This window comes from Mauremys reevesii, linkage group 11 (assembly GCF_016161935.1).
Source record: "Mauremys reevesii isolate NIE-2019 linkage group 11, ASM1616193v1, whole genome shotgun sequence".
Lineage (NCBI taxonomy): Eukaryota > Metazoa > Chordata > Testudines > Geoemydidae > Mauremys > Mauremys reevesii.
This window is the reverse complement of record NC_052633.1, coordinates 27,419,233-27,435,526: the sequence shown is the minus strand read 5'-3', so window position 1 is coordinate 27,435,526 and position 16,294 is coordinate 27,419,233. Positions and strand designations below refer to the sequence as shown.

Genomic DNA, 16,294 nt, shown 5'->3' with positions numbered 1-16,294 from the left:
GGAAAACATTGAGTTTGGCACATTTTTTTACATATCATTCCAGAGCAACAAAAGGAAAAGTACAAAGAGAACCTCCATTACCACCAAACCTTTTATGACCAGAGAGGTGGTGTATATATGGTCAGGAGTAGATATGAAGTAAAATATGTGCAGAGTAAAACTGTTTTACAATAAATACGAAGACTTAGGTTGTGATCCTATAGTTACATGTGTGGGTAGTCCTACTGACTAAGTCCTAAAGGACTAAGAATTGGATCTTAAGGGCCTGAGCCTGCTATCACACCAGCTTTACATCAATGTAACTCCACTGACCTTAATGCAGTTGCTCCAGACTTACACAAGTTTCAGTGAGATCAGAATCAACCCTTAAGACTTAATTATTAAGGTAAAAATATATAACTAAACATTACCTCTAGCTGCTTAAGAGCAAAAGGAGAACCATCCTGCTTCAAATTTTGAATGATTTCCTCCATGCTGTTTGCTGAAAACAAACTAAAAAAAAAACAAGAAAAGCCTCATATGACTTAAATGTATTATCTGATTCCACCCTTCTTCCTGCCTGTGAAGTAATGAGAACTCAGACATTAAAAACAGAATAGCTTAACTAGATCATCAGACTGATTCTCTACACTATCTCATCTCAATTACTGCAACATCCTTTTCCCTGGCCTGGACAAATAAAATCTTGCTCTACACATGTCCATTCAGAATGCAGCTGCAAAGGTGATTTTCTTAGTCCATCATTTTGACCATCTCACCTTCTCTTTGCATCCCTCCACAGGCTCCCTCACTTTATTATAACAATTATAAGTTACTCATCTTCATTTTTAAGGCCCTTTAATGATCCATCATCTCTCATTCAGTGCTGAAAGGACAGCTCCCGCCTCCACTCACTCACTTGTACAATTTTCAAATAAGCACCTTTGTGCTTTCTTCTGTGCTTCCCTTTACACTTGGGATAAGCTACCTGTAAACATCCACAAAACTAACTACAATAGAACCTCAGAGTTACAAACACCTTGGGAATGGAGGTGATTTGTAACTCTGAAATGTTTGTAACTCTGAACAAAACATTATGGTGGTTCTTTCAAAAGTTTACAAGTGAACATAGACTTAATACAGCTTTGAAACTACTGTGCAGGTGAAAAATGCTGCTTTTAACCATCTTATGTACAAGAGTGACAAACTGACAAACAAGGGATTTAATGACTATAACAACAGTTATCAAAAGTTACTTTTATCACTGAATCAGCCAAGAACACCTGTAATATGTAGAAGACTATAGGTAAGTAATAAGTCTACTAGGTCAAGAACCCTACAAAAACAGATGTTAACAGACAAGGCTCTAGCCTTTTTTTATTACATAACCTGTTAAATCCAGTAAACATTAATATTAGTGCAAATCTTCCACATAAGAGGTAAGAGGAAAGAATGATAGAGTACCTGTTAATCTTGTCCATATGTTCATCAAGCACAAACTGCTTCTCTTGATCAATTTTGCACTATTTAAAAGAAAATACATATTTCACTTGGTTCTGTCTCGGCCTATTTGAAAATTTTAAAAGCTCATCACTGGTACTGAAATACTATATTGATTTCCACTACAGAAAAACCTATGCAGATAGCTCAGTTAATGCTGATTACCATGTTTAATCCAAAAGTATTTTACAGTACATACAAAGATGTCATTGTGTGTTGAACATTTTAAAGTTTTTATCTCATGATGCAGTGTTAGTTACAAGCCATCATATAGCTCAAAGATCTTTTGTCAATATTTGTCAGTAACAGACACAGAGAGAGCTGATTTATATACACTTTCAGAGTTCTCTGAGGAACAGTAAGGAAAGGAAAATAAAGCTGTAATATGAGAGATGTGGAGCTTTTAAAAACATTTTTGTACAATGGTTATTTCCATTTTAATATTAGAGATCCATATCTAACTGGAAGGTATGTACAGATTTTCTTTTAATCTATGTCTGTTTATGGGGGAGTGGGAAGGGGGAAGCAGCAGCAACTGTTAGCTGCTATTTTTTTAGGTGATTTTGTTTTTTTAAAGAAACTTAGTACTATGGAATTTATTGGCTGATCCCAATTAGTTGTATTTTCTCTTTAAGTCTTATAAGAATAAAACTTCTCTCCTCTTTTGTGCTTGCTTGGTTGTTTTGATTTACAGTATTAATGTCGGGACATCTGAACTTGTAAGATAATGATGTATGCTTCCATCAATAAATATACAATCTTCTATGAGGATAACACCTTACCCGCAACAATACTATTATTTATAACCCATCCAATCTTCAAAGAAGTACTAGGGCCTCTTTCTACTTCTTTCTCGCCTTTTTGTTTATATTTATAAAGTGTTTACACATATACAATTAGAAGACATGATAATTTTGCATTAATTGATTCACATTAACTGCTGCTATTGACTGACTGCCAGCAGCTGGGGCTGCATGATGTGATGTGTTAGAACTGGAGCTCATGACAAATGTTTTAGACCTGCTAGCCTAGGGGGCTTAGGGTACAAACCGATGTTTCACTGACACTAGCTGCAGCTCAAACAGGTTCCTTGTCACTTCTATTCCAATGAAGGTGAAGCTTCCATTCCGTTAACTCCCAGCTTGCACTGTACTTTATAGCAACATATTCTCTCTCTTGGCTTATAGTTTCCATTTTATCAAAGATATTCAGTGGTGTTAGATACATTAATGTATTCAAATTATTTATCCACTTAATACGTATACAAGAACCTAACAATTCTAACTGGGAAATAGCAGATACCAATCTCATTCTAAAACCAAACAACCTTGAAGGCATATTTGGGATGAAGGAACAAAATTATGTCTGTTAGCACCTGGGCTTTTTTTCTTTTGGAAGAAGTACTGTGAAGCTTACTAGAGTGGCTATTATAAAACTGAGTGCAAATTATCTAAAACCTTTTGATACATGCATGCAACCTGTTACAAGGAAATCTGACATTTCTAGCTGTTTGATATGAAGTTAAATTCACTCCCAAAAATCTTGACTGACACTCTCAGAGAGAATTATGAATTTGCGCTTTGGAAAATAAGTAATCTTTCTCTGAAAATGTAAAACTAGCAATATTTAGTTGCTTTAATTTAAGGCATTGCTTTAATATTCCAAATGCATTTCACTAGAGCCTACCAAGAGCCTGATCCTGTTAACATACACTATGCTTGGTAATATTTGCCAAATTGGGCCTCAAAGTTAAAGGGACATCATTAATCACTGAAGTCTGGGCTCAAAATTTAGACTCTGCAGATTACTTTACAGAAAATAAGAATGAAATTCACATTACGTGCATGAAACCATTTTACACTGACTTAAAGTAGGAATGACATAGGTGGGAAGGCAAAACCCACCCCAAAGTGAGGGATATGGCATGGCATTCAAATGAATGGGGAGTCCCTCACAATTTCTAGTTTGGTCTTTAGGTTGCAATAGCAGTTTCTGTGCCACGTGGTGGGATGTCAGAGCCACTGAATCCACATAATTCCAGAGTGCATGGCCACTCCCCCTGCACTCAGTGCTAGTCTCATTCTGTCAGTGGCTGTCCCCGGGTGCTGAACATCAAAACTGAAAAGCAATGACTAGTATGCCTAGCACTTATTTACAAATTTCCATGTTCAGCACTACTGTGCCAGTGGATGAGAACCACCAAATAAAACTGACCAGTCTAACTTCATTGTCCAAATCAAAAGAAATGCAAAAAGTAGTGAAAAGTAAATTAGATTTTTAAAATTCTTTTACTTATTTAATGTTACTATATAAATTATTAACATCTTGCAGTAATGTGTAGAGGCTGGGAATCCATTCTGTAGGGTTCTATACAAACATACAGCAAATGATGGTTATGTAAATAAGATTATTATTTAACTTAATAGTTGCCCCTTTAATAAAGTTTGAGATTGTAGCTAGCCAGCAGATTACCTTCATGTGATATGAGTTCAGTACATCAGCAACATTTTCTTTAGAAGGAGATTTTAGGGCTATCAAATCTTCCTCTAGTGCAGGCAGCTACCAAAAAAAAAGAAAAAGAAAAAAAAAGGCAAATTAAAATAATAGGGGAATAAAATGTATTTCCAGATAGATTATTTTAACAGTTATGGATTAAAGACTCTTGACCTGATTTAAAGAGGTGATGAGCAGCAGATGCTCAGCACTTCTGAAAACTGAGCAATCTGGATTGAATTACACCTTTGAGGAGCAGTACAGAGGGCCTTTTCCTAAGCAGAACCTCTGTGCGGTGGAGCAGACAGCCACCCATACCCCCACCCATCATGAAAGAGTTAAAGAACTGCTGTTGTCACAATCAGCCCCAAACTGCTGCATCTGTGCAGCTTCTCAGGCCTGGGGATGAACCCTTAAAAGGAAAAACTCAGGCCAGCTGGGGCTGGTGCTCTGAAACAAGCAGATCTACAGTTTTCAGAGCAGAGTCCTAGGCTATGTGTTAAAGAACAGGGAGCACTACCATCCTGAGCCCACTGAGTAAAGAAAATGGGCTGGTTTTGTTGTCAAAACTCCCAGTTCTAACTCTTGGCCTTTAGCTGCATAGGAGGATGGGAACTGAGATTTTCTGTAGAGCCTGAAGGTCTGCTTCCCCTCCTCTTCATGAGGAAGGGGGTCTCCTACTATTTTCTTCTCTGTTTGGGCTATTTTTACAACACCCTGGAAGGAGGTGCATTTGCTATGATGTGCAGCTGGAGGGCTATACTTCAGACCACAGGACGGCTATTGCTCATGGAACAACATATGAGGTAAGGGAGGTGCCCAGCTCCACCTCATGGGGTGACCTTAAGGCATAACCTTTTACACACTGAGAACTGTGGCTGAAGCAGGCAAACAATAACTCTCAGAACTCTGAGAGGGTACTGGGAGTCCTGATGCTGTGCTACACTTAAAGATAGTGTCGTGTTTCATAGCCTAGGCACCTAAAGAGACTATCAGTAGCTGAACTAGGCCTATGGTGTCCTTGTCCCTGAGTGCAAAGAGTGTCACTGTGAAGAGGTGGGAAGGAAGAGAGTATAGGGAAAGCTGGTTATTTTCTCTTGCCCACTTACCCATTTATGCAAAGGATAGGCACAATCTCACGCTATGACTTTACCAAATGAGTTGATGATTTAGATCTCTCCACAGCCAATCTTTTTAAGGCCCCCAACCCTGCAAACACTCAGGGATCTAACTTGAACATCAGTAATTTCCATTGGCTTCACTGGAATTGTTAATGTGTGAGAAGATAATCAGCTGTGTAAAGTGTCTGTGGGATCTAGACCTATCTATGTTACTGGGAAAGAGAGCTAAAGATAAAGCATTGACTGACTTGATTTCTTCCCTGTGTTTTTGACCACCTAACAGCTCATCTCCAAGTGGGATTTGGAGTCAGTGGCTGCCTTAACTGCTGTCACCTAAAATCATACTTGGGGAGGTGTGGGCTTGGAATAGTTCTTGATTGATTGCCCATACGCAAGCATTAGTAGATTCTTTTAATAAAAGTTTCTAGTACATTGACATTTTCACAACTGGCTACCACAATTCAGTGCTGAACATAACTCAGTAGCAAAATATCAATTTTATGTTTTGTATATAAGAACAGAAGCCTAATACATGCTAAGCACCCAATTACCACTGGCTTCATTGGGACCTGACAATGCTCAATGCCTCCTGTGAGCCAGGCTGCTTGAGTTGAGTGTGTTTCTGGACCATGAGATCTGCCTGAGTTAGAGAGGAGTACAGGATAACCATCTGTACTGATTTTGTAACAAGGGATTCATTTGTTGAGGCAAAGAAGATTAAATCAGATCCTTAAGATATTCTCTACTTTCTTTTTGGTGATATCTCCAATACTACATACCTCTGATATAAAGGGCCATCAAAATGTTGCGGACAAAATTTGTACATATGAAGCAAGTCACTGCATTCAAGTGTTTGGTTGTGCATATAAATGACTTGTTTTGGTGTTCACAGATGCATGGACACTTTGTGCCTAGGAGGGACTTTAAAAATATGTCCCACTGTGATCCTAAAAACTCCTTGATGCCAACTGGCAAAGGGTTCACTGTTCAGTAACAGCAAAGCTTGATTAAACTCACTACCGTAACCCTTTGCTGTCATAATATTTATCTATACAAAATGTTGTGTGAGATCTTAACTGAAAGGTAGGATCATGGTGGTCCATATTATTATTATGGAATGTATATGCTGATTATATTTTATGTCTACTTACTGAAAAATGTCCTTTATATTAAGGTGTTACTCCCCAGCAGAGGAGGAAAAACTGTTTTTTTGCTGGACAAAAGGCATGTATTTCCAGATCTTTGCTTAGGTTAAGCACTGTAAAGCCAACACCATGGAAGCCCTAGTTACATGTGACAATCAACAGGAAAAACAGAAGTTTTGAAAACAGCTCAGGGTGCAGGCAGGGATGGGGGTGGCTAGGGGCTGTGTGCGGGCAGTGGGTAGCTCAGGGTGCAGGGAAGGCATAGCTCAGGGTGTAGGGAGAGAGGTATTAGGGGCTGTGTGCTGGGAGGACTCCCCTGTGGTCTCTGTTCCTGGAAGGGTCTGCCAGCCATGGAGCTGGGTCCTCCCACTCAGGTGGGCTCTTACCGGCTGCCTCTCTGCGAGCAAAGGGGGCTGGGAGCTGAGGAGCAGCTTCAACCTGGGGCACAAGCAGGAGAGGAAGGAATGTTGCCTGCTCCATGGCACCAGCCAGAGCAGCAGCTGTCCTGCACGGCCCAGGGGGAAGTAAGGGGGATGACTCAGGGGAGGTGTGGTGCTGCCCCCGGGACTGCCTTGATCTTGTGCTGCAGTTTGGAGGGGAGGGGAGGCAATGCCCTCCATATCCCCAACTCTGCCCACCATGGGCTCAGGGCCTCAGCCCCATGGGGGGTGCCAGGAATTGGGGCATCAGCACTGCTTTAGGTGAGAAAGTACTTTAGACAAGGACTTCAGCTGTTAGTTACATTTAGACTCTAGGATGTGTGTATCTTTTCTTTTCTTTGTAATCTGTTCTCCTTGCTCACTATCTCTTAAATACTAATCTTTGTTAAACTTGTATTGCTTTTCACTATAAGCAGATTGCAGTGCTGTGTTATAAAGGACCTGATCCTGACTGTACCTATCAAGCTGTGTGTACATTCTCTCTCTGGGGACAGCTTAGTTGGTAATTATTGTGAGTATTCAGTGACTAGGGCTGGATACTACAGGGAAATGCTTCTGAGGAGCTTGGGGACCAGGACACGTGAAGTGTTAACCTTCAAGGCAAAGTAGGGGCTGGCGGAGCCCAGGACGCGTACTTGAAGGGCTGGCAGTGTGAGGGAGCTGACATCCAGTTACCACAGGCAAGACTCCATCTCACTGAAGGCAGGAGGGTAAAATGGTGATTCATGGTCCTGGACACCCCAAGAAAGTGTAATACCCATACTGCATCAATGGGGTTGATGCTCTTGAGAGGCTAAATTAAATTTTATAATTAAAAATCAGTTTAATCTGTGATATCTGCACAAAGAAGAAATTCAGCTTCAAGTAAATCTAACACGATGACCCAACGCGGTGCCCGTGGGCACCATGGCGCCCACCTGGGCATCCATGTGCACCTGCCAACTGGCCGCCAAACAAGCAGCTGCCGAAATGCTGCCAAGAACTGGCAACGTCAAGAAATGCTACCGCCAAAATGCCGCCTCTTTATGTCGCCACTTCACGGCGGCATTTCAGCAGCTCCTTGTCCAGCAGCCATGCTCCTCGGTGGCTAGTCGTCCGGCGCCCACCCCAGGGAAAAGGTTGGGGACCACTGTTATGACCTATTATCAAAGGTAAAGATTGACAGATTTACCTTTTCTGATTCTACAAAGTGTGTAGCAATTCCTGCTTTTTGCAAATCTCTCCCTTTCAGTCTAAATCCTGTAAGAGCAAGGTAATAGCCAATTTTTCCTGACAGTCTTGGCAAGAAGTAGCCTCCACCTACATCAGGGAAAAGGCCTGTAATTGAAGAAAACAAGAAAAATGTGAAGGAAAGGTCTAGAAGAATTGACTGTCATACCACCCATTCAATACACAACTCACTGCACACTGTGAGCTGCCGTCCCACTCTCACCTCCAGGTTTCTACATAGCCCTCTAGCCTGTACCAGCCCTCTTTGACCTGGTCTGCCAGTCCTCCACCCTCTTATCCAAGTCTCTCCCTAAAGTGCACTTCTTCCACAATGCCTTCAAATTCTAGTCCTCCCTTCTGGCAAGTATTCACAACAGATAAGCCAGACATCACTCCCAAGCTTTTCCTAAGAAGAACTATTTCTCTTTATATATCTGCAAAATACCTACCATGTTGTTGCCGAATTAGCACAAAGAAAACAATAGAAAATAATGGGCAGCAAGTTTAAAACAAATAAAAGGAAGTTCTTCACACAGCGCACAGTCAACCTGTGGAACTCCTTGCCTGAGGAGGCGGTGAAGGCTAGGACTATAACAGGATTTAAAAGAGAACTACATAAATTCATGGAGGTTAAGTCCATTAATGGCTATTAGCCAGGATGGGTAAGGAATTGTGTTCCTAGCGTCTGTTTGTCGGAGGGTGGAGATGGATGGCAGGAGAGAGATCACTTGATCATTACCTGTAGGTTCACTGCCTCTGGGGCACCTTATATTGGCCACTATCGGCAGACAGGATACTGGGCTGATGGACTTTGGTCCGACCCAGTATGGCCATTCTTATGTTCTTATGTAATTTGTTGCAAATCAAAAGTGGAAGCTAATCTCTCTCTCCAACTTGATAGTTCATTGAATAATCAAAATATATTTCAATACTCTCCCACATAGCAAATAACATTATTTTTAAGGAAAAGTCATGAATTTGAGGCCTCCCTAAAATTTTAGGGCCCATCAGCTTTGAGACCCCAAAGGCTAATCCTGGGCACCTTTAGAGAAGACCACAACTAACCTGCATTTGTGGGGGGGGGAAAATCACAAAACTTTCAAAATGTAAACAAATCATGAAGCCCAAAAGTTAAAAGGCAATAGGTAGAAACTTATTTATTTAAAAAGTAAACAATGAGAGTCCAAGAATCACATTAACATTTAAGAGTTCCAAAAGGACAGATCCTTGGGCTTGTCAAAGGCAAATATATAAGTTCTGTGGTCCTCAAAAGCAACCCTTAATTTTTTTACATTTCCCATTAAATATTTACACTAATATAATTGGTCAAATATTTGATTTTTCTATCCTGTAATGTGTTACTTTGCTTCAAAAAATATATTCACAAAGAAAATTCTACTTTGATATTTAATCCTACTTTTTTTTAATTGCTAAGCTATTTGCCTGTTTACAAAATCAATTTCCAATGGCAATTGAGACAAAATTGCAGCTGGAAATATTCACAATTATTTTTCTGCTCATTAGCCAACATCATTGACAAAAACCCAGTGGCACTGCAAAGTTTCCTACCAATAACCCACTGTTAACGGTCACAAGCTACTGCATTCTTTAGGCAAGGAGAGCAATAATGGAAAGGATTTGCTCCAATTTTGGAACATATTTCTACAGCGGCCATGGGAGGTGGATAACATCTCTGATAAGATCATCCTTTTCATAATGACTTCACAGTATAATAGGGTATATTAATAACTCCATGTTACAGATGATAGGAAGAAGCTCTTAAAATCTCTAAAAATGTGATTCCCTTTGACTGGTTCAAGTCATGGAATTTTCATTGAATGTGAATGGGGTGCCCACTAGCCTGGTTTTGGATAACCCCCTATTAGAGGATGATTGAAATATCCTTGCTTACAAGGATGTGTCGCTTGGCTATTAAAATCTGCTTGGATGCACAACTTGGCATCTTGTGGACTGGGGGTGTGTGCACGTGCACCCACATCAATTGTGACTTCTTGCTCAACTCATGCATGTTGCTCTCCAGCCCACAGAATTAACAGGCAAAAGAGCATTTACCATAATGTACCTTCTTCTGCTGTATTGGAGCACCATGGTGTGAATTAAATATAGTATAACTTTGGATTTTGGAGCCTTTGAGGGACTATCAAACTCTTAGCAGTAACACTTTCTGGATTTGTATACTGTACCTCTTGTATCGAGCACATCTGAATTCTAATGACTATAAGAACTTTTTGTACAATGATGAATGGGGGGGATGACGTAAGAGTAGATTTTATTTTCTACCTATGGCTCAATAAATAACCTTTTATAATTGCAAGTTTATATATAGAATCAAACTTTTTAAAACTCTATTGCAAAATGGGTTGTAAGTATTAAACAATAAAACAATTACTTACTAATACCATAGAAATCTGCAATTTTCCCAGTTATCACGACACTAAAATTTAGTAAATGTGAACAGTATTTGCAGGTCAAAAAAAATTAAGATGACCAATTTTTTTTTGTATGAATGGTCTCCCAGTTTACCTACAAACTATAAACATACAATACTGATCAAATGTTGCTATTTTGGGGTGTAGAGTGTCAATTGTCACAATAACACTGCATAACTGGGGGGGGAGGGAAATCTCTGCCCTGTAATGGCATTGACATTTACAATATTCTGACTCTGTAAACTCTGTTTACAAAGTTTACTGCATTGCATAAGTAGAATGACTAGTACACAAAATAAATAAAACCAATTTTAATATCTGGACATGTTTCTTACCATTAAATATACACCCACAATTAAACAACTTCTTCCACACAATACCCGGCTATATGTCTAGTTTTCCCCACTGTTCATTAAAAAAGATGGTCAGGCTAGAAAGCACAGTGTAAGGATAATGGTCACAAATATTTTATATTTATTACCTATAAAATAGGTAGGTTCACTAGTTGGAATGTCAGCATAAGCTTTCGTGGGCTACAGCTCACTTCTTTGGATGCATAGAATGGAACACACAGACAGGAGATATTTATACATACAGAGAACATGAAAAGGTGGAAGTACGCATACCAACTGGAAGAGTCCAATCAATTGAAATGAGCTATCATCAGGAGAAGGGAAAAACCTTTTGAAGTGATAATTAAGGTGACCCATAGAAGGGGTGAGGAGAACTTAACATAGGGAAATATTTCTATTTCTATGAGTCATAAATATCTCCTGTCTGTGTGTTCCATTCTATGCATCCAAAGAAGGGAGCTGTAGCCCACGAAAGCTTATGCTGAAATAAATTTGTTAGTCTCTAAGGTGCCACAAGTACTCCTGTTCTTTTTGCAGATACAGACTAACATGGCTGCTACTCTGAAATCTGGATTTTCAGGTTTTGTGCTCTAACCATACGCATGTTTGCAATGCTTTACCAAGGGTGGCAATTTCGTTCTCGACCCCTATAGTAAGTAAGGCTACAATTTGGCACAAACCTTTAAGTAAACTTCACGGCAGAGATGCGGGGGGGTGGGAATTATAAAACACAGAAGATGACCAAAGGTAGGTGCTTTCCCCGCCCTTCCCCCCTCCCCCCCCCCATCCACATATGAGCATCTTGGAGTGCTAAAGAATGAGGCTGAGGCAGCAGGGATTTGGAGAACAAGCTCACCTGACAGCAGTGGCTCCTGTCTTGCAGGGCTGGGCCCTGCTCCCCACTCAAGGCATTGTGATCTGGGGCACAGGCTTGCAGTGCCATTCCGGTTTGGCACATCTGCCCAACCACTTCCATTTGTGGAGGAGCAGACAGGCCAAACATGAATAGTGCTGTGACCCCCGAGTGCCAGACTGCAATGCCACAATTTCTGTGACACAATTGTAGCCCTAGTGATAAATCTTACACTTCAGTTTTCATCAGGGGCTTAAATGATCTTGCAGCCTTAATGCTAGTGTTTTGCAAAGTCAAGCAATTCAAAGACAGTAAATCTTAAAAATTAATGTTGCCAGTGCAAGCTCAACACACTGGAAACTCAGTATAGACTATGGCAGCAGTTCTTAAACTCGGGTCCTTGAAGCACTTACTGGTAGTCAATGAAAAGCTGATTTGTGACATGGTTCTTGCTCTCTCCTCATTTCCAACTGATTAATCTTATCAAAAGACAGATAAAAACACTATAAATATGTTCCCACTATTACTTATGCATGTAAGTAATTGTCACAGTAGTTACATGGGTGTCATAGAGCATCTATATTCCAGTGTAGTCCACATTCTAAAAATATTTGGGAATTACCCCTGGGGGAATTCTGCGGTACTGTGCACGCACATAATTAATGAGCTGTGCATATTTTGAATTTTTGCATGGGGAAAAAAAGCTTCTGCTGAAATGTTGCTGCAGTTCTGCCTTTTTCCCACCAGAGGGCACTGTTGCAATAGAACACAGCAACAGCTCCCGGCCAGCAAGGGAAGGAGAGAGCCTGCAAAGCCGCCTTTGCAGCAGGCCAGGTCAGAAGACATGGGATATGTCAGATGTGCCTGACTGAATGGGAGAGGCTAGGGGTCAGCAAGGTCTGCTTTAGGAAAGCTCCCTAACAATCCTTCCTCACTCTCCCCTCCCCTCCCCCCCCCCAAAAAAAAGACCTGTTTCATACTTTTCCCACCCATACCCAATAACCCTCCATGTTCACACCCAGGCTCCTTCCCAGCAATTTATTTCCCTCTCCCTCAGCTCCTCTGTTACCCCTGACTCCCCCAAGCCTTTGCTGTGGTTCTGAGAGGTGCAGGAAATACAGTTCTGTATTGTAGTTTCAATGAATTATTGCTCAGAGTTCTGTATTAATATGCCTAGAAAGGAATCTATTTGTCAACAAATATTTCCTGACTCTCTTTTGTTGTCTGTATTGTTAGACATACTTGCTGACAGGTATTTTTAAATAAAATGACCAAAAATAATTGAAACTGGTGTGGTTATATTGTATTGACAAATAAAATGCAGAATTTTGCAGAATTTTAAAATAGTGTGCAGAATGTTTTAATTTTTTTGGCACAGAATTCTCCTAGGAGTAGGGAATGGAGTTTTATAGTCTACATTCTTAATACAGAGGAATGTATTAAGGTTTCCATTTGAAAATGGAAGGAAGGATGAAACAGTCTACATAAGTGCAATATGGTAGAAACACCACTGCCAGAACTTGGATTCAAACAAAATTCTAAATCCTTTTTTTTTTTTTCACTTGTTTGATTTCACAATTTTAATGTTACACTAATAGGTTTTTATTTTGTCTTGCATTTAATTTCCCGGGGTGGAGAGGTTGGTTTAAAGGAGTGCAATGAGGCAAAATGAACTTTGCTCAAACTTTTAAAAAAAAAAAAAAAAAAAATTTCAGGGAGTGACCAAACATGGAAAATCTCAATTCAAGAGAACTGTTCTAGAAAGTATCTGTAAATGTGGGTTCTGGCAAACTTTTCTGTACCTGTACTATACAGGATAGTACTAAGTACTCATTATAGTACCCCAGTCAAGATTATTGCAATAATTCTGCAAACCAGTTCAGATCTTTTCTCTGGTAAGGGCACAGTGGGATGTCTTATTAATAAATAGCTATCCTTACAATGTATATTTTTCTTTCATAAAAGATCCTATTTATGAAAGGAAAAACTGCTAGAATGTTATCTTATAAAAGGCTGCACAAAGGCTGGTGGGGAATTAAATGCAAGAAAAAGGTAGCAGTGGAAATTGCACATTTTTCATTTAAAGAAAGCCCCTACCCAATTAAAGTTCACGAAGAAATGAGATATCTGCATCCCTTATTGGAAACAAGGCACTTAATTTCAAAGCACCAACTTCTCAAAAGAATAGGCAACTTATATCTGGGTAAATATTAAAGACAATTCAAATTACCAAGCTATTTTTTGTGATTTTTATTTTTAAAAGATTAAACATAACTTGTCCTAACAGTTATTACTTTGGCCATGCTTTTTATGAACGGTTTACAATGGGGTAATAAATGATTAATAAATGTTACAGACATGAATAGCAAGTAACCACATAAGGAGAAGTTTAATAAGCCACTGTTTATAAGCAACCTGTTAGTCCACCCACCAGATCGAGCAATTAGTTAATGAATTAGTTTTTTAAATGATCAGTTAATCCTTTATAAAGTCTTCATATTAAAGTTCCATTTATAAAGTGTAGCCATTTCATTATGAATTCTGCAATTGTCCTGCAATAAGCAAAAATGGCCTATAAAATGCAATTACTGCCAGTGGAAAATGTGAACTCTAATTTCTCTTGTCTGTCTTTTACCTTGCAAGTATCCTTAACTACCTTTTGGAATCAATGGGAATTGAAGGCATTCAGCACCTTGCAGGATTGGGCCCTAATGAATTATTTCCTTCAGTTTTAATAAGCTATTAGCTTTACAATAACTGTCTTCATTAAAGTTTATATTGCTCAGACTCTCCCTTGGTGTCAGAGTATGCATGTAAACACTCCCAAATTCCTTCCACTGACTTTTGTTTTGTTTTGACCACTACAAACCTGGTAGCATGTCTTCCATATTATGATTTTTAGTTGCCAATAAGGCACACAGGCTAATGGAATCATTTCTTTTGTTTTATTTCAAAAAAGATACAGGTTTGAGTTCCAACTGAAATATTTATCTTCACTGAATAAATAATTAGCAAAATGAACTGGGACAAATTCAGACCTAATATAAGCGAGTGCAATTCAACTTATATTAATAGAATTATAACTGCTTGTACTAGGTCTGAATCTATCCCAATGATAGATTAAGGCAGTGCAGTGGGTTAAGTTATCATTAGACCTGTGTTTCTAGCTTTGGTTTACAGAACATCACAAAAACCTCAGACCATTTAGCCCAGTTAATTCTTGTTTAGAACAGCAACTGAGAATGGAAATGCACTGGGCACAATTAGATTGGGAGTCTTCTGTAGTCCCTAACCAATGCTATCAGTCCCTCACTTCAATTACCAAAAATATTTTAACCCAATAATCTTTTATTTTGATCAATATGGAGAGTAGGTTTTGGTTTGAGTATCATTACAATTAGTCTTTCTGACCACAGTCTTTTATTTAATAGAAAATACTTTTAAAAGGGACAGGAAGTAACATGAAAATTTTCTTTCACAGGCTTCTATACTTTCAACCAAATACACCTTCTCTCAGTTACATGAACAAACTTAATATCATTTGGAACATATTAAAAGACATTGTATTCAATCTTTACCTATTGCTGTCTCTGGCATTGCAAAAAGTGTCTTCTCAGTAGCCACTCGAAACTGTCCATGGACCGATAGACCAACACCCTACCAAGAAAAGTATTAAATACAGAAACTGTAATAAAACTGTTAAAATCAACACATACAGCTCCACTTAAAGTATATTTCTTACCAAAACAATGTCACTGAAGTACTTCTATTTGCATAGACTTTCAACATAGTATCCCAAAATAGTTTATCATTTATAGCACAAACATTAGGCAAGCATCGTAACAAATTTGTGACTCAGGTAAAGTAGTATTAGTTGGTTAAGATGACATACAGAGATTAAATGCCTTACCCAGCTTCATGGTGGAATAGATTAGAAATAGAAGCCAGGAATCTAGACACTTGGGACTTGCCGAAATGCCATGGACTAAGTGTACAATCAGGGATGTAAATTTGCCCCACACTAGCTTGCTGTGCACTAAGTGACTGTGTGGACCCTTCAGATCACACTGAAGCCTGGTCTACACTACGCGTTTAAACCGGTTTTAGGAGCGTAAAACCGATTTAACGTCACACCCGTCCACACTAAGAGGCCCTTTATATCGGTATAAAGGGCTCTTTAAACCGGTTTCTGTACTCCTCCCTAACGAGAGGAGTAGCGCTAATATCGGTATTAACATATCGGATTGGGGTTAGTGTGGCCGCAGATCGACGGTATTGGCCTCCGGGCGGTATCCCACAGTGCACCACTGACCGCTCTGGACAGCAATCTGAACTCGGATGCAGTGGCCAGGTAGACAGGAAAAGCCCCGCGAACTTTTGAATATTTCCTGTTTGCCCAGCATGGAGCTCCGATCAGCACAGGTGGTGATGCAGTTAAAAATCAAAATAAAGAAAGAGCTCCAGCATGGACGATGCGGACGTGATCGCTGTAAGGGCAGGCAAATCTGTTCTATCAGCGCTCCGTTACAGAAGACGAAATTCAAAATCATTTTTTAAATATCTCCAGACAGATGCCATAGCAGGGACTCAGCGCACTGCTGCGTGGCAAGCGTAACGGAAAGCCAAAGAATCAAATGGACGCTCATGGACTGGAGGACTCAAGATATCCCACAGTTCCTGCAGTCTCTGAAAAGCATTTGCATTCTTGGCTGAGCTCCAAATGCTTCTAGGGTCAAAAACAGTGTCCGCGG

At 39.7% G+C, this 16,294-nt stretch overlaps 1 protein-coding gene and 1 long non-coding RNA gene across 2 annotated transcripts in view; one reads left to right on the top strand and one right to left on the bottom strand.

Annotated features, from left to right (window-relative positions):
• HIBCH (3-hydroxyisobutyryl-CoA hydrolase) overlaps positions 1-16,294 on the bottom strand; it is a 93,495-nt gene that overhangs the window by 24,982 nt on the left and 52,219 nt on the right. Inside the window, exons 7-11 of the mRNA XM_039493714.1 lie at positions 15,122-15,200; positions 7,850-7,995; positions 3,952-4,038; positions 1,444-1,502; positions 411-492 (exon numbers count right to left, since the gene is read on the bottom strand). Of these exons, the coding sequence (XP_039349648.1) occupies positions 411-492; positions 1,444-1,502; positions 3,952-4,038; positions 7,850-7,995; positions 15,122-15,200 (453 nt within the window). The remainder of the gene's footprint in view (positions 1-410; positions 493-1,443; positions 1,503-3,951; positions 4,039-7,849; positions 7,996-15,121; positions 15,201-16,294) is intronic.
• Positions 4,428-16,294, top strand: part of LOC120374298 — a 39,881-nt gene continuing 28,014 nt past the window's right edge. The window contains exon 1 of the long non-coding RNA XR_005585991.1: positions 4,428-4,778. This is a non-coding gene — a long non-coding RNA (uncharacterized LOC120374298). The remainder of the gene's footprint in view (positions 4,779-16,294) is intronic.